Source organism: Sphaeramia orbicularis, chromosome 3 (assembly GCF_902148855.1).
Source record: "Sphaeramia orbicularis chromosome 3, fSphaOr1.1, whole genome shotgun sequence".
Taxonomy (NCBI): Eukaryota; Metazoa; Chordata; class Actinopteri; order Kurtiformes; family Apogonidae; genus Sphaeramia; species Sphaeramia orbicularis.
Window position 1 is genome coordinate 55,344,226 of NC_043959.1, and position 19,943 is coordinate 55,364,168.

The 19,943-nt window shown below is 38.7% G+C and overlaps 1 protein-coding gene across 4 annotated transcripts in view; it reads right to left on the reverse strand.

The window, feature by feature from the left end:
- Window positions 1-223: 223 nt before the first annotated feature.
- LOC115437987 (protein diaphanous homolog 3-like) overlaps window positions 224-19,943 on the reverse strand; it is a 184,722-nt gene continuing 165,002 nt past the window's right edge. For 2 of the 4 annotated variants that reach the window (XM_030161439.1, XM_030161418.1), the window contains one exon: window positions 224-1,555. In XM_030161439.1, coding sequence (XP_030017299.1) covers window positions 1,215-1,555 — 341 coding nt within the window. In that variant the 3' untranslated portion in view covers window positions 224-1,214. The remainder of the gene's footprint in view (window positions 1,556-19,943) is intronic. The other 2 variants (XM_030161430.1, XM_030161424.1) reach the window with 1 other exon arrangement.

Below are 19,943 nucleotides of genomic sequence, written 5' to 3' on the forward strand. Positions count from 1 at the left end.
ATAGAATTTAGAAGGCTGTAGCAAGTTCCAGCCTGTCATCAATTTCAACTATTAATATGTGTCTGTTCTGTATCCACAAAGGTATAACAGAAGCACACACACTAGGCTCAACTATTTCACCACAACACAATGACACATCAAACACACAAACAAACTGGCACTCGTTTTAGTCAGCATGTGCACCTAAACAAACAAGAAACTACAAAGAATAGAACAGAAAGAATCAATTTTGCCTCATTTTATTGTAAATGTGTCTATAAAAGTGATCGATACAAGTACAGAAAAGAAAAAAAAAATACAAGTAGACTCTATAAAGGGCATCAATGTTGTTAACATCGATCTGGACGGTAACATTGTTCAACGCTGTCCTCTTTTTGTCATCACTGCATTTTTTCTGTTAAACAGACGAAATACAGTCTAGGACTTTCAAAATCAACTCGTCAAAATATGGTTATAAACCTGTAAATGTCAAATATCACACAGCATAACTCTAATAACTTTGAATATGTAAATAACTGTAAATATATATATAGATATAGATATATTTTATGGAATGCAGGTAACATATTTAATAGAAAACCCCCAAAGACAATAGAAAGAAGAAAATGAAGGATGGAAATCAGATATGAAATAATGAGAAAAAGTATAGAAAAAAAAAAAAAAACTACAACAAGAGACACAATAACATGATACAGGAGTAAAATAAATGCTTTCAATACTACAAGTAATAGGAAATAACACAGGAAAGGTCAAATACATTTAATTAATATTGCATACTTGTGAACTGCAAAGTGCTCGCAAACACTGCAGTTTAGAGAAAATGTCATCATATTGCAATAATTAGAGATATATATATATATAGAATAGTTAAATATTTTTGGCAGTGTCTCTAAACTATTGTATAATAATGTAAGATATTCGCAGTGAATACTGAGGACATTCTTTGGGTCAAGTACCTGTTAAAGTACCATTAACACCAAATGCTTGGTCCCAAAATTACATTCTTCATGTGTACAAATGGATTCCCTTTTTGTAATTTTTTAAAGCATGAAAAAATCTATATTGTTTTTTGAATTGTGTTAATTAGTAAAATATGTGTCTCATTATTGCTTAAGACTAATTAGTATAATTTTCAGCATTTTTATTTAATTGTGTGAATCTGTTTGAGTCAGTGCGTGCGGCTGCAACACACATTGAATGTGCGTTTGTGTGTCTTACAGAGCCCTGAGTTTAGCCAAAAGAGCCTCGACATCTGACTCTCCGTTGGTGGAGGACATCTGGGAGGTTGGAGGGGCTCCTTCACCTTCTCTCTCTTTCTGAAAGGCTCTAACGGTTTCTCTCTCCACCAGCCGCTCCCTGTCTGGTCCATAACAATGACCGGAGGTGTTCTTGTACCTGCGGCCTGACTCCAAACACGCCGCGGCCTTGGCCCGGCCCCCAGATGGATGGCCCTCAGACTCGTTATGAGCCTCCTTGACGGGAGGAGCTTTCACCGCCTCTGAACCCACATTTATATTCTGCCGGGAGCGAGACCTTTGCAAAGGTGCCTTGTTTTCTGAGAATGAAAAGCAGAGAAACAAAGGAGTGAGAATGAGGGAAGACGACGAGAAGGAGTGCAGACGTGACTGAATCATTAAATAAAAGGAAACAGGAGTGTTAATCAAATTACAGACTTGTTAAAAGGTGAGAAAAAGGTTAACAAACACTTATGAATCAGATTAAGAGCATTCACAGAAAAGCACCTAAGTAAGCACGCACACACACACGCAAAACAAAATACAAATGAATTCACACACAACAGCTCAAACTGTACACAATGTTAGTAAGGACGAACACACACACAGACACGCAGCGGAAACACACACTTATGTATACACACCCTGATGAGGACACATTTTCTGCAGCAGACTGTGGCATGCAGCCAGCTCAATATGATGAAATGGATATGGCTGATCAACCGCAACAGAAACTCAATAACATTGCGCCCCCCCACCCCCACCCCCCCAACCCCTTCTTTTCCAATCTCCCAGTCTCTTTCCCTTTTCTCTTACATGACACCGTCCCACCCAGTCCCACCTCCCCTGAATCCACCATCATCATCCATTCTCCTGCTTCCACTCTTCCTCTCTTCTCTGTTCCCACAGTCGTCCTCTTCATCTTTCTTTACCCCCCCCTTCCACCCCCACCTCCATCCTTCCCCACCCCCTCCTCTGGTTTCCAACTTAAAACACATAACCAGACAGACAGTGGAACAGAGCGACGGCCCAGATCAGACCTGCGTTCTGAATTATAATCCCTCTGAGTAGATCTTAGACTTCATCATCAGTATGTGTGCTGGAAGGAGAGGGTAAATCCATATTCATGTGACCTTGAGCGTGAGGCTGAGAGGAGTGGCGCGAGGAAAGACACCAGCGCATTTAAAGTTTCCTGAGCCTGAAATGTCTGGCAAACAGGAGTCAAACACAGCAGAGCAGAACAGAGCGACCCGCTCTGTCAGCCAATCGGTAATGAGTTTGGAGCGTGGCCAGTCAGTCATGACAGTGTGTTTTATGGGCTGCGCTGACGAATGACAAGGAACGTCCCTGAACACAACCTCTGACAAATAAATAAGGATAAAGGCAGGAAAGAGAGCAGACAAGAAGGAACTGACTGCAAAATTAGGCATAGAAAGCCACCTATCACACACACACACACACGCAGTCGTTAGGCAAACAAGAGTCTGTGTGGGATTTTAAAAGGATGGAATGAGTACACTGTGTTGACTCGCTGCTTTGACTGAACATTTACCACTGCTGAAAATCCAAGTCTCCTCTCATTATCCCGCCCTCTCTGCTCTCTCTTCCTGTTGTTGCAGTCTCAATTGTAAAAGATGACAATTATTCCCCACTGTCGACCCTCCTGCCTCCACTCCCTATCATATCTTGTTCCTCTCCTCCCTCTAAAAACCTGTCATCTACCCCTACGCCTGTTCCTCTCAGCACGACGAGGGCGATGCCCCGCAAGCTTTCTTTTATGAAAACATACTTGCGGATTCCGGGATGGTATTGCGAAATTTATCAGTTGTGGTATCAGCAATTTGCATGTTAATATCTTGTTTACACTTCTGTTGAAATCTTAAATTGATGTCGTTTCTCTCATCTTGGAGGGAAAAAGGAAAACACAAGGTATTATCAAACTACAATTCGAACCAAATTCTTACAGGCCCATCACTGACTTGACGTTTATTTTGGCGTATATTTAAATGAATTATCATTTCCTTCTTTTATGTTCCGCATGATCCTTTTGTGATTTTGAGAGGGAAATAGAAATGGGTGTAGTTACATATGAATAAAAGGAAAACACACACGAACCCCCTTGACCAGCATCCCTTATCGAAAGCTGCATTTCTTTCCTTTTAAACAGCTCCTTGGCCTTTAGTGGTGGGGATGATCAAAGTGTTGGCCGGCTCTGTTTCTTCTCACTCTGCCGGTCTATGATACCTAGGTGCCAGTTCCTTTGAAGCACAGGTGGTTTTTCAATGTATGTCTTCATCTGAGCTGTAAAACACGTCTGAAAGATGTAAAACACGTCTCATCTCACAGGTTGGATTCCTTTAACCAACGTCTGACATTTGCTTTATAGGACAGCGAGTCAAGTGGAATTGAGCTGCTTTGGATTAAGATAAGAAAAATCAGAGACAGGATCGTTGTCTTATTGAACACATGCTGTGATGATAACAGAATGTATTAGGCCTCTCTGATACTGAGGGACAGTATTTTTCTAAATGCATGAAGCATATTGTGTAAAAAAAAAAAAAAAAAAAGTTAAGACCCAAATCCATATCATGATTTAATATGTTCCATTTCATTATAATTAGGGTTGTCAAAATTAATGTGTTAACATGGATTAATTCATCATCATGTTTATGTTTATGTTTATGCATTTGGCAGACGCTTTTTTCCAAAGCGACTTACAGGGGAAAACCAATCAAATCACTCAATCAATCAAATTTTATTTATATAGCGCCAAATCACAAAAAATTGTCACGATTAATCTGATTAAAAATTTTAACACAATTAACTCATCTGCAGCACAGAATGACTCTGAACGTCTCTGGCAACGCATTTGTGGCAGTCTTCCCTTTTCGCTGTGGTTCTTTCATAATGAAAGCTACTTGTTAGCACTAAACTAAAGTTAGTCTGGAGGCTGAACTTCGGTAAAGCTGAACTTGTCCATGTGTTTCTGAGGCACAGAATGAGCAGCATTTCCTTCCAAAGATAAATAGTCATCAATCTGTCCTCCCGACATAAAAATAAAGAAGTCATCTTATTATCATCACTGTTAAACCTATCAGCCCCCTGTGCCTGTGTTAAACACCTGCAGATTCAGGACAGCAGACCCAGGACAGGATCGCGGAGAAACACGTGGGGAAGTTACTTCAATATGACTTTTTCCCCCCTCAATTTTTCCATTTGACGGAAATCCGTCGTGGTGACGGAGAACTTTAATCCCTGGCATACAAAGAACATGGAGCAGGTAAGAAGCATGCAGTAAAAAATAAAATAAAATAGAATAGAATAAAATAAATAAACAAGACAGAGTTATAGTGGATTTTTCCAAATATACAATATGGACAAAACTAATGGGTTTGAGTGAGGTATAATGGTACCGGTTATGGTTCTTATATGATCACTTGCATTTGTTTTTCAGTCTTTCAGCAACATTACACAGAAACTACCACAGTCATTTCCATGAAACACAATGGACTGTAAGTAGGTTGGCCAAGGACGAACCCATGAAAATCTGGAGCTGATCCAGAAAAAAGGGTGCAACCTCACATTTTCTTTTCTTTTTTTTTTGTTTTAAATTATAAGGGGTTTGTTTGAATTAGAGAACTTGGCAGATAACGTACCTCCACCAAAGCCCTCACAGTCCTGTAGTCCTGTAATCTAATCAAACCCCCTATCTCACAATCGGCAAAACATCCGTCTGCTCAATTCACCTTTTGTTCTCTGGAAGTTTGCTGTCCTCTACCTGACAAGCACTTGATTCAGACTTATTTTGTCAGGAAAAAGAAGTGTTTGTCCTTAGCCCATGTCCTACCCTTTTCATAAAGTCTCATGAAAATTGGTTGAGCAGTAGTTGTGTAATTCTCTTGAAAGGGAACATAACCTCCTTGGCGGTGATAATAAACAGTAACAAACAGGTTCAGGATTTTGGACAGTCCCAGAGGAGGATTTTTCATCAAAATGTTTGCAGTTGGGTATTGTTTACCTTGATTTCAGGGTCTCTGTCATCCATCTAAATCCAGTTCTTCCAGCAGCACTATATGGGTACATGCCCTTGAAAAATATAATAGCTTATTGCTTCAGTTATTGCCTTTGCTCTGAAGAAGGTGTTGTTAGCTCACCTTAGGTTTAGTTCTACTGATGACAGCACTATCGCATACAGTGCAACAGTTCCTTTGTCCAGGTTTCTGCCTCCACTTTAAATAGCAGAAAATCACTTTAAATGCTTTAAATATTTTTTCTTCTGTGTATTTGTGTCAGTGAACTCACACCTGTACTGAATTTCACAGATGCAGCGAATAATCGGTACATCACTTTAGACTTTCATTGTCCAGTAATAGAAAAAAAAAAACAAACAGGTTTGCGGTATCCCTTCCATCCAATCTATCTACAAATACAAAAATAAAAGCATGTTTCCTCATGTGAGATGTTTTGCTCCATTTACACTAGCTGCTTTGACTGATGCAGATGAGCTTTTTCTCATCTCTTTCTTTTTACTCCCATTTTCTCCGCTCTTGAAGTTTGGAGAACTTAGGAAGCTCACAGAATGAGGGAGGAAGGGAGTCTCAGTATGCAGACAGATAGTCAAGTCTGGTCTGCAGCAGTTCTCGCCTGTCTCTCTTTTTTCTTTTTTCTTTTTTTTTTTAAAGCTACAGGCAGTGTATCGCTAACTCGTCTACAAGGAGTGATGTTAAAAATGAGCAAAACTGTAATGCACATAAGAAAGCCTGGAGATTTCTATGTTCATGTGTGAAAGACGAACAAAATAGCATTCAGTAGACTATCATAGCTCTGAGTCTGTCATCCAAAAGCAGGTAAAAACACTGGTTAAACAGCTGTAGGACTAGGAGTGTTGGCTTTTTCTGGTTCTCCAATGCAGCTTTGTTTCCAATCTCAACCTTAAACACCAGCTGGTTAAAAGGACACTGGTTCTGTTGGTGGTGATGGTCTCAAAATATCATTCTGATTTCAAGAAGGAACCCTTGTGGACTGTTAAATGTTGGATAGAAGGGCATTTTGTGTGGAATGTAAAAAGCTCCGTCCAATAAGGAAAAAAAAAAATGGGCGTTTTTTTTTTTTTTTTTTTTTAATCTGCAAATAGCTGCAGAGAGGAATTCACATTTTCCTCTTGTCAGATCATTTGGTCCATTTGCATTTGCCACTTCAAATACAGATGCAGATGAGCCCTTCCTCTCATCTCTCCCTCTCCCTCCTCCTTTCTTCACTCTTATGAAGTTGGCAGCATTTGATCACTTTAAGAAGAGAGCAGTCGTGCAGACTCACAAAAATACAGACAGTAAAGTGACTTTTTCTCTCAGTGGAATGACTGGCACAACAAGTTGAAGTTAGTAAGATCAAACACACGCTTCTACACGCGCCATAAATCACAGCACAGCTAGCTGGCTTGGCAGTTTGTTGAAGGTTTTGTCTAATGGTGACTATTTGCCCTCTCTTTCTTATATTTATAAGTAAAACATCAGGGGCAGACAGTGTTTTTGTTGTTGTTGTTTTTTTTACGCAAAATTGTAAACATGATTTGCTTCCTCAAAACTAGCCGGTCATTACAGAATAGAATAGAATGCTCTTTATTGTCATTATACATTGTACAACGAAATTGGGGGAGCTTCTTCATATCAGTGCACAATATTAAAAGAGACAAAGTAGAAACAGTGCAATTGAAAAAAATACAATAAGATAAAAGTGCAAAATGCTCTATATACAAATGTACAGTAAGGCGTCTGAGGTATAGGTATTAAGGAATGTAAAGAATATAAGGGTGTGAATATGAGGAGTGAGGAGTTATTGCACGTTGACAAAGAATAAATAATTTAAAAAGTTTTAAGAAAAAAAAACAGTAGCAGCAGTGGTGCGTATAAATATACAAATATACAAATATGTTGGAAATGTATATATTGGAAGAAACTTAAATACACTGTCAAGATAAACACAAACATAAGCTGGATTTATCCAGTGCACCTTTAGGAAAGGCCAACTGACAGGTTGGATGTTGATGTCTAGTCATTACGTTAAATGCAAGCATGTAATACGTTATACATGAAAAGGGCAAAGATATAAAAATTCAGAGGGGAAAATTGCCATTTTCAACAATTCTCCTATAAGGCATTTTTTCCATACTGCATTAGATTTCATCAGACAAGGGGTTCATTGTCATTTCAATTTGATTACAATTGCAGGAAAAATCATTTGGCCACAGTACAGTTTGATGCAGCTACCCCACACTAGGGCTGCAACTAATGACTACTTCAACAGTAGACTGGTCATCAACAACAGTATCGACTAGTCAAACAAAAAATAGGACAAACAAACCAACAATGGCTCTTATTAGCAGTGCGCAATATGACGATATTAGATTGTGAAGGATTAGAACGTATCGACATCCTGACAAAGCAGAGAGATCGTGGAATCGTCTATAATATGATGTAGTCAGAGCTGTAGAGTATTCAATGGCTCTGGATGTAGTTACATGCCGACGCACAGACACATCACGTCGGTTCACATCCACATCACGTTGTGTAGTGGGAGTCATGGCTGACAGTGAAACGAGCAAGTTGCTTCCTAAAAAGAACTCCACCTCCATTGTATGGAATTGGTTTGGCTTTTCCCCAAACGACAAAGCGCAAACAACAGTAATTTGCAAAATTACCTGCCACCTGTTCTATAAGCCTGGAGTATTATATGAAAAAGGCTTTTCTTCATTGATTTTTTGCTGTTTTTTTTTTTTTTTTTTTATTTTTTTTTTTACTTTTAACGTTTATTGAAAGCTACTTCAAAAACCAAGTGAAGTTTACATTTTATGTTGCAAGAGTCCACTTAATAACAGTGTTGTTGTTTACATTTTAGTATATTTATGTTCTTGGCACATGTTGGCAAAATTGCACAAACTATTTAAATTAAAAATGTTCTGGAAGGTTCTTTTGGCTAAATTGTCTGTTTTATTTTTTCCTTTTAGGGCTATGTCAGGGGTCAGCAACCCTGGTCCTCGACAGCCACTATCCTGCATGTTTTAGATGTTTCCTCTCTTCCAACACACCTGATTCAAGTGATAAGCCTGTCATCAAGCTCTGCAGAAGCCTGATGATAACCACCAGGTGTGCTGGAAGAGGGAAACATCTAAAACCTGCAGGACAGTGGCTCTCGAGCACCAGGGTTGCTGACCCCTGGACTATGTTTTACACTGGGAAATTGTTTGGTTGCATTGTTCAGAAACTTGTAAATTAGTCTTAAAGATCAATATAATGATTTGTGATAAAAATGAGATTGTAATTTTATTCAAAAAAAAAATCGTGATATGATATTTTTTGCCATATTGCCCTCCCCTAGCTCTTAATTATATTCACTGTATCAGTAAAATACTGTAGCATCCAACTGGACATCGGACAGACAGACGAGGGTTTATTCCACACTGGTCACTTTATTGGAAGAACAGCATTGGTTACTGTTGGCTTTAACCACGCCAAAATAACACTAAACTTAACTGCTGGCTCTGTCTCACTCATTCACTCTCTCTTTTCCAGCTTTCACCTCTCACACACACACCTGCTCACTGGCTCCGCCCCCATACCGCTGTCATCCACTCACCTGTCCAACATAGCCCTGTACACACTCAATACATTACAGTAACAGTAACATTAACACAACAATTACTGCAGGGTTGTTACAATACATTTTATTTTTCATGTTTAGAGTTGACTCGGTCAGAGCAGTAGCGTCTTGCGAGTTCACGTCTGCTTTTTTAATAAAAAGTCGCCCACTGCTCCTGTACTGTTCACGCTGCATAAATTTGATCATGAAATTGTCAGATAAAATGACATCATTACTCTTTAAACTGTCATGATCCTTCTCTCTCTCTCACACACACACACACACACACACACACACACACACTCTAATAGACTCGCTACTAGCTAGGGAGCTAATTATCTTATGAGGTGTGGTTAAATATCCCAAAACGCAATACTCCAGGTCGTTAGTGCGCATGTGCAGTCAATGCATCAAAGATCTGGGAAAAGTGAGATGTCTCACTCTGAGCTACTTCAATTGGCTACGGTGAAACATTAGTAACATGGGATTGCGTGCTGTGGGATACATACAATCACGTCACTAACGATCTGCCAACTACTAAATTAGGCGTCGACTAGTTGTTGCAGCCCTACCCCACACTCAACAATTTAAGACACACTTTTACCTCCACACACATTGTAACACCTTGGCTTATAAGACATGCTGCCTTTATGAAACATACTATACACGAAGTTGCGACAGCATCTGGTTGAAAAGGAGTTTATCTGACTTCGCTAACATTCAGCCCTTCAGCTCTTGGCTCATTTTCCTCACACCATAACTTAGTTTTGTTCTGAAGACAGTTTATTCTCACCTGCCAGCAGCTCAAAATAATACTACACAGCTGTGCTCTGTCATAAGTGTATAAATTTATATATCCAATAGAAATGGGCACTGGTGAAATCACAGTTTGATTGTTTTTTTGATATACAGTATGTCAGTTGATAATTATCACAATAAATGTCAACTTGTTTTTTCTTTTATAATTAGAGCCTGGTTTGTTTTCTTGAGTGAAAGCTGAAGAAACCTACAGCTTAACTTGTCTTAAACTATTCTTTATTGTCACAACATGTCAAACAATGGAAGATTTCATAAATTTGATGTAAAGCAAGCGGAAGAGCCACTATAAACAGCATGTATTGCTGTTCTTTTTCTGAAAGGGGTCATATTTTGCTAAACCCACTTTTATTAGTCTTTGGTTCATTTATTTGTGTATTTCGACCCTAAAAGTTCAAAAAATTTGAATTTGAACCCTCCAGGTGCTGCAAAACTATCTTTATATTCATTTCGGCAAAAATCGAGTGGATTTCTACAACCTGTTTTAATTCCTTCTTAATTTGTTACGTCTATAACTAGTTACGTCACGACATTTGCACATATAAGGTCAAGACTTCAGATGACCATTTCTTCGAGTACGACATAACTGTCTGTCAGCAGCAGCAGTTGTAGTCCATACTGAAAATATGTCCAAACTTCAAGCTGATTACCTAAAATGTTCAGTTGTTGGTTGTATTAACAAACAGAAGTGATTGAACGAGTTAGAGCGGCACAGTCAACAACCTACAGAGGAAGGGCATGAAGTGGTTCATTTGCATTTAAAGGGCCAGCGCTCAAAACAGCCTTTTTGGTGTCATTACTCAGAAATAGGGTTGAAGATGGACCTGTGGAGTTTAACTCTTTCAATGCCATGGGCCGATTAAATCGGCTTTACGAAAACAACCTGTAAAGTGCCACGGGCCGATCAGATCGGCTTTGGAGAACACGCCACATTTGTGTACAAACAAACCATCCACCCCCATTTCTTTCTCACATTTCGATGACGTTCTTTCTGTGTCCCCCTTTTGAGACCAAGCAGACGGGAATTTGAGGTCATGCGACTGAATAATATTTTTATATCTTTTTAATGTTTCTTATTCTCCGGTGTTTCATCAGAGGGAGCCCTCCATGCCGGGGGGCGGCTGTGGACTCCGGGGGCTGTGGCGCCTTCTCTCACTGGGGTCCGCTCCTTTCTGGTGGGTGGGGGTCCCAGTTGGCCCTCTCCCACTAGTTGGGATGCGGGGCTGTGTTGCTGGTGCCTGGTCGCCGGGGTCGGCGGCTGCCTCCTGGTGCAGATGGCTCCCTGAGACAGCGCCTCCTAAATTGATGTTTTACTTTTACTTGTACATTTTCGTTCTGGTCTACCTGTGCTCAGTCAGTCTTCTTAAGTATGTGTGAGCTTGTGGGTTTGCATGTATATGTGGGTTTGCATGTGTATGTGTGTGTGTGCGGGTGAGTGGGTGGGTGTGGGTGGGGGGCGGTACTGATTTTTAAACTGATATGTAAAGCACTTTGTGCTACAGTTTTTAATGTATGAAAAGTGCTATATAAATAAAGATTATTATTATTATTATTATTATTATTATTATTATTATTATTATGCAAATTACGATCAATAATGAATCGGCTGCGTCCAGTGCGTTTTGGATCTAATCAGCAATCGGTCGGATGTTACCGAGCGGTTTCCTGCAGGATTCTTCAAATATTATAAAAACGACGCGAAATACTGAAAAACGGCCAAATTCTGTGGCACTTTTAAGGCTTATTAGCCCCTTAACTGTCTGGCACTTAAAGAGTTAATGAATAATTCAGACCCAAGCACAGGATTTACAGTTTATGTAGACCGCAGGGAAATGTTTTAAAATGCATAATTCCATTAAAAAAAAAAAAAGCAAAATATCACTCCTTTAATGATACTGGCCTACAACATAAGCATGCACGTTGTGGACTAGGGTTCAAGTCGCTCTCCAACCACTGAAACCGTTTGTTAAATTGAAAGTGAGGAATATGTATTATAATGCAACACCTTACACGTTCATTTCCTTACCAGTTCTTTCTATCCATTATTGCCACACTTAGCAGTGCTATTCATATTTTTCATTGTTAAACATTGCTTGAATGTTCTCCCCCTCTGTGATCTCACATATACTTTCTGTACAAACATCTATCTGTGCATTTTTTGAACCACCTAGTCTTTGTGAGGGTTGCAGGGGTGCTGGAGCCTTTCCCGGCTACTTATGGGTAAATACAAGTACACCATGGCCTTGTCAGCACAGGGCTGAAATATAAAAAAACCAACCATTCAATCTCACATTCACACCTAAGAGTGATTTAGACTGAGCGATTAATCTATAAGGGTATGTCTTCAGATGGAAACCAGAGAGGAAACCAGAGAACCTGGAGAAGGCATGCAAACTCCATGACAAATAGTGCAAACCACTCCAGCACCATACCGCCACAGTACAAACATATATACTTTTTTTTTTTTTTTTTATTAAGGTAGTAGACCATGTTCTTACACTTTATCTTCCCGTGAATGTTCACTTCACATTCATTCACCTTGAAATGATGGTGTGATATATTTCTATGATCCTACTATAGTCCCACTGGTGTTTTAAAACTTCATAAAAGAAGCTGACGTCAATCTCTTAGCACTTTCTCACCTCTAATTTACTGTTTGGCTGTGCAGCATGTTGACATTGAGGTTGCACTGGAAAAAAACGCCTTCATCATTTTGTATGTGAGCATGTACCATGTGGAGGAAAACTACCATATTATGGGTTCACACATGGGTTTAAAGGAAAGAGATCTGCAGCCAAGCTAAATTTAAAAACTGAAAACACCATAAATATGTGTGATGTGCCAATATGCTCCAGAGAACCTTTTACAAAGGGAAAAGCAAGCAGACAGCTTGTTATCTTGCCTGTGTGCATTAGGCTGGCTATAATTAAAGATCATTACCTGGCAACACACCAGTCATTGAAGGTTTGTCCCTTGCTTGTTTATTATAGTTAACTGTGTGCCTGTGGATTTATCTGTCTAGAAACTCTGTCACATGGAAGAATATCAGACATGATTAAAAACAAGGGGAGGTGAACACCAATGAAAGGAGAGTGGAAGAAGGACAACAGTGTGAGATACAGGATGATGAGAAAGAAGCTGACAAGACCGACAGAATAAAAGTTTCAGGAATCATTTGAAGGCAATGCTAGCAATTTGGCCTAAAATCGAGCACAAAAATGGGAGGTAGCGCTGAGAGGGGAGAGGACGAGAAAATAGAAGAGTTGTGGAGATGGAATTGTTAGAAGAGCACTATAATAATGCCTGTGGATAATGTGAAAACCACTGCTGTTATAGGTAACTGAAGCCTGTCCTGCACTAACGCATATCAAAATCCTTTCTTTTGTTGAGCTGTAGATTACCCACCTGCCTTTTCTCCTCTGAATTGAACAAACTGAAGACCTTTGATGAAATACAAGGAAGAATAAATCACAGGATGGATATGCGTGCTGATGACAGGAGTCTACCAGATATTTATCTGTCTGAAATTATTCATGAATTAATCGATCAATATAATAGAACAGTTATTTTGATCAATAGTTTCTTTCTTATATTTTCTCTAGTTTGTGCAGTTGTATATTGAGCTTCTTTTCGTTTCTGACAGTTAATACCAAAAAGCATGACATAATTGATTACAAAAATAATCATCAATTGCATCCCTGAAGGTGAGTATTACATCTTGTCAGGTGTGCTAGAGGAGCAGATTTTGATTCCATGACAGCAATGATCACACCAAACAAAAGAAGAGCAGTGACGGCCACTCGCTATCAGTTTTGTACAATTAATTTTCAAAGGCTCAGCCTAATTTTAGAAAATGTTCCTGCTCTGATGCCTTTTAAATAGATTGGTGAGACATTTATTTATTTTATAATGTTTAGGAGGTAATTTGTCATAGCAGAGGTAGCAGTTCATGAGTTAAAGCTAAAAACCAATATAATTCATCATTAAAGACACTTTATGAACAGAGTAACTAGAGCCTGGAGAAGAAGCGGCCTGGTTCAACAGAGAGAATGGGGGCAGTTCTTTGACATTTATAGGTCACCCTCTATGACTCACTTTCAAGCAAATCTATAGTAAACACCCTTGTAAATATTTCTGAACTGTACATGGCACAAACACTAATATTTACATACAGTAAAAGGGGGCACACACACGTAAAGGCATGTGAATGTGCAATGTAAAGACAAGAATTATTACTACAATATAAGTTATGACAGAGTAGGGAGTAGGTATGTAATTTAGGGTGTGTCTGTGCTCAAAACCCAAAAGGGCAACGTAGAGGTATGAAAGGACTGAGCTCAATGTCCCTCAAGTCTTTTGCCCCTCAGTGTGAACCCCAGCCACTGTGATCTGCAGCGAAGCATGACATTACGTTAGTACGCCTTGGTGCATCGAACAATGCCTCAAAAGTGAGCCTGGTTTCCTGCCACTAGTACTGCAGCCCGACACACACAACTAGCTCAAACTGTACAGAGCACTTTAGTAAGGATCAGAGCTGTAATTGTTCTGAAACAAGACCACATGCACAATACACATTAAGTTAGTCATTTGTGTTAACTTAATGTCACTTCATATAGTTCTACATGCAAATTGTAACTGATTCTAATGAGCCCTCATCATCCTCGTCCAAAAAATAAGGCAAGAACCAAAGAATTAGGTCTGAACGAAATCACAGCCCAAAACAAAGATCCACCTTTTTGCCAGTGTGGGATGTTTTCCAAAATGTCACATGTCACTCTCACTGTCATGAAAAATTTGTTTCAAAAAGCCTTTCAAATAAATACAAAATGTAACTAATACAGAGCAGCTTGACATTTAAATGTTTTTAGAGAAACTACCGAGGGAAAAACTGTTAAAGTGAAGTAAATGTTGTTATTCATCACTGATCTGGTGTTCGTGCTTTTAACTGCACTGTCACAATATAATGCAACACTTAAAAAATAAAGCTAAAAGATGTTCGGAGTTGTAAATTACCCATCTTAGAGGGTTTCATTTCTCTGCAAGTTGTTCACATGTGTTCATTTATCTAAAGTCCTGGTGTGCTTGAAGGCACGGTCAACAATAATATTAAAAGTACATGTAATTTGTAATAAAAATGAGAAAAAATAGCTCATTTACAACATAAACAAATAGCCCCTGTATTACAAAAAGGACATATACCTGGCAGATGGTTGTAGCAGCCCGGGCTCTTACTCCTGCTTTACTCTAATTATTTCTACAAGCAGGGTAATGGACTGAGAATGTTTCCTCATACAGGGACACATTCACTTCCTGGGATCTCTGTCTCTCTCTCTCATACACACACATACACATACATAAAAGCAGACATCAGACACAAACACAGCTAGACAGGCTGACAGACACACATCACTGAATAAAAGCAAACACACAAATGCACAGTCCTTTTCTAATAAGCATAGGCTACTTTACTGCTACAAGTGTGCAGCCAGTGTAGTCTGCTGCCTCTGGCATGAATTAAACATGTCTTGGTTTCAGGTTCTGCTACCTGTTGTTGTTTGCGGGGTTACTGCTGGTAAATATCCCCAGCAGTCATAACTTAATGCATATGTATTTCCCCTCAGTGGCTTCACACTAACTAAGGGTTGCTATCAGCCGCTCTCTCCAGCAGTGTACACCTGTCACACTGGGAGAGGAAAATATTGATCCTTCACGCGTTTCCAGACACGAAGCTGAAACACACTCACAAAATGCATCTGCAGACAGACAAACAGACAGAAGTACACATTTCTCTTTTTACCCTGTCATCAGTCTGTAACATGGATTAATGAACTGGTTGACTAAGGAGGAGTCTAAATGATAGATGAGGAGCACAATGTATAGATTCCTCTGTGTTGCAGAAACAGAATTCACTGCATCACTGAGAACATATGTGTGAGGCATTGTTGTATTGTATTATTTAGGTGCTTGTAGTTAAGTACAAGTGCCTTAGCAATCAAACACTGAAGCCGAATGATTGCAAGTTAAAAAGCAACCTATTTGTTAAACATATACTACTAATAAGGGTGTGTAGTCTATACTTAAAATCACAATCCACAATTTGAATTGTGATCTTTCTCATTTGTTTGATTCGCAACATTACAGTGCATTATTATATAATGCACACTACTATTTACAATATACATCATTAACTTTGGTATGAAAGTAATGATTAATACCTGGGTTTATTTGAAAAATGAAAGAACACTTCTAGAATAATTAATTAATAAAGAGCCAGGAATTGGCAGCGATAATAATAATAATAATAATAATAATAATAATAAAAATTCAAGTGTTCCTTTTTGAAAGGAGGTATGGAAATGACATCCAAGTATGACATTCATTCAGTGGTCTTCTATTCATACTACGCAAAAAGGTGGGAAATAAAAGAATGGGAAAACATTTGAGGTTTAGCGGCGTCTGAATTAGAATATTTAAATCCACATTTGACTATAAGCTATAATTTTTCAGGGGATTAACAGCTAAAAGAAAAAAGAAAAATGCTTGTGTAATAATTATATGCTTTTATTGAGAATTATTAGGCTAAAAATCTATGACTATCTTGAAGCATATTGCAATATAATTGGTGTGTGGAAACAAGACTTCAACCACCTTCTCTGGATTCTGTTTTTGGACTGTGAAAAATCTACACTATAAGGGAGTGAAATATGTGATCGATATTGGTAATTACTGATTTATTTATTTATTTTTTATTTTATTTATTCATCTAGATAGGGACAATGCACAATATACATTAACCTTAAACAAGAGAGATGTAGTGTGCCAGGTTGTAGCACTAGTGCTATTTTCAACCTGTGGTCCCTCGGCAGGCTGATGCTATCATAAAAAAAACCCTGACATTAATAAAAACTAAAACATACAAAAAGCAGTATAAAATGCATTTCTATAACCCCATCTATATAACCAACCATTCACTCTTATTCGTCCCACTGCAGTCCATCACACACACTCTAAGCATGTTTACATTACATTGTGGCTAAAGGTTTGGTTAAAGCTGTTTTTTTCACCATGTGGGAGAATATGTGATAGTTTGGAATTGATGTAAATATGTAAAGGTGTCACTTTTCCACAGTACTGTCAAACATCATCAGGTCATCTATGGCTATATTTATTCTTTTACATTCAACGGAGAGGAGAGCTGCAGAGGGATGGTGGATTTTATAGAATTCCGGCATTTTTGTCTCCTGATTTTAGGTCCTGCAGCTCTTGCTTGTGTTCAGAAAAGATTCCGCACAAAAGTCTGTCTTGAAGCTGCAGATTAAGAATATTTTGATGCAATGTCAAGACAGGGAGTGGAGCAATAAAGTCATGACTGACTGAATCTGATCCACGATCAATAATTACAGTTGCCAATCACACATGTAAACCCCCCCCCCCCACACACACACACACACACACACGTGTCTGGAAAACAACTGTTATTAGATTAGATTAGATAAATTTGTGTCACAGGGTATATTTTCTACGAGCCAAAACCAGAGTTGTGTTTTTCAGATTAGAATTCTAGTCTCCTCTCTGGTCTCTTAAATTACAAAATGTTTAAATGTAATATGGATTTTTTTTCCCCTCCCAAATGACACCAAAAATCTATAAAGCACTACAACTTTAATTTGAAAAAATAAGACAGTTTTGTATAAAGAATTTACATAAGGTAAATATAAGTAATAAGTGTACAAATATGAGGATGAAAACATACTGAGTCATTTCAGTGCAAAAGGGCTCATAACATCACTGTATTGTTATGCTGAGCTGATCATGCAGCCCACAATGCAACACAAGACAGAATCAGCCATTGTCAAGACATTAAAAGGTGATTAAATATTTCAGTCTCCAAATGACGTCCTCCATCCTTTGTCTCTTTTGTAGCCCCTCTGAGGTGTTTCTTTCTTGCCATTGTTTCTACTGCCAGCTGAGGGTATGTGTTTAACACTCAGGCCGGCTCTGACAGCTCTCAATATGCAGGGCCAGTCCTGCCAAACAGACTTATGAATTCCAAACAGCCTGGAGTCATGCTCCATATTTCATTGAAGTTGAATATTTAAAAAGATCAACCCACTCAAAACCCTATAAAACCTATCGTTCTGGGGCCTTGTGTCCTAAAAATAAAATCGCATCTGCCATATCGCATTACAGACAGCCACATCAGCCTCCATCTCTTAACCATTTCCCTCTCTCTGTTCCCCTCTCTCTCTGACAAAACCCATCTGGTAACCAGCCTGTCTCCATCAACACAGGTTTTGCTCGCTCTCTCTTTCAAACAGCAACGCACTTCTTCCAGCCTCCTTTATCTCATTCGCTTCCCTTTTCTCCATCAGTGTCTGAAACTCACCATTTTTTTTTCACCATTTATTGGTACTATAACTCTCACCTCTGAGCTATCCTTCAACCTCATCTCCTCTAAGGGGAACACACAGACCACCACGAAGAAGAAATAGCTCTTCTTTTCCTTCCAACAGCAAAAAGAATCTGGAGTCTGATTTCGAAAAAGTGAGCAAAAATGAGACTTGACATCGGTGGAGACAAGACAGCAGTGCATCCTCTGACAGTGGAGTCGGATCACAGCTGAAGTCACTAATTTCACACAAACATCAGCACATACTAATTAAAATGTGAGAATAGTTTAGTGTCAGTCGTCCTTTTTCCATTGGACATCTGTGCAAAACTTTACTAATATTTACTAAATGTCGAAAAAACAGAAGTGGGTAAAGTCAGTTTTTCCATTAAATCACAAATATGATGATTTCTTTATCTGTTATGGCGAGATGACACAAGAAGCCATTCCATAAATATAGCAATGAACGTAAATATCGTGTTGATTTACAGATATGTTCATTATTATTATATATTAAACCTCTATCCCGTACTAAATTAAAAAATGATTTGGTTTCCTGGTGTGTCCACACATACCGCGCCATGTTTCTTTTAAAACTCTTCTTCTTTGCTTGTAACATCCTTCAATATTGTTTTTTTTTTCTTTTTTAAATTCACATGACTCTAGATGCAGAAAAAGGTCTTTCCACTGCAGTTTTGCGTGATATACCAATTGCGCTATGCCTGAAAAACCACCTCTTGCCAGTGCAAAAACTTTTAATCGAAAAATGAAAGTTTGGCCGAAATTGTCGTTTTTCCATCGGGCAAATTTTAATGCGCAAGTTATATTCGCGCAATTTGAAGGTCAATGGAAAAGCAACTTGTGTGAGCATGAGCAAGATGCTCATTGCATACAGCAGGCAAAGAAAGGTTTTGTATCATGACATATTACAGTGTTCCTACAGGTTTCTAAAAGCCTTTTTAAGACTACTTAGAGTAGAATTTAATGCCCATTTCACAGCCATACTGGCAAAAATTCATAATCCTAGAATTGAGGGAAATGTATTTATTCACTCCACGCACTGATTCCAACCATTCTGAGTTATTTCTCACCAGGGGCTGCAAAGTTAGTGATAAGTGGTTCCTAATTTCAATATAAATTGAGTAGACCAATGTTACTTTCTTTGCAGCTTGGACATTTCCCACACATTTAAACACAATACAGCCAAAACATTTATGGAAACAGAACTTAAGACCTACCATATCAAATTAAATGCAGACTTTTAAGACTTTCTAAGACCCACGGGAGCCCTGTAGTGTAATACAACATCCTATCTTGGAATGTAAGAGGAAATCGGAGGAAAATTTTGACGATTTTATCCCAAATTTAAGGTGTTTGTCCTTGGCCCAGTCCTACTTTTCCACCAAGCCCCAGGCAATAAGAAATGAAAACAAAGGACATAAACCGGATAGGGGAATGGTAACATCAACCATTGGTATTGGGACTGCCATTTTGAAACCAGAATTTTGTGATTGGGCTGTTGCCATGTTGTCTGTTTGGAGCCAGAAGTGACCGTATTTGGACAAAAAGGGTGGAACTACGGAAGCCCGCAGGGTCAGAGAAGAGCTATTGCCGAGTGTTAACTTACTGGCTCAGGAAAACTGTAAACTTCATCAAGGATTGTGTAACTAAGTTATTTTAAAGCAGCGAATGACTTTCATCACTAATTTTTCTTTCCTGAGTGATAGTCTCCTTATCACTAATCAGTAAGTCTTTCTGTGATTACGCACCTGAATCGCTTACCTCACAGTGAACAACTTCTAAGTGTAATCCATCACAAGCCATCTGTTTGTTTACATACAAAAACTGAAACCAAACAGTCACTTGGG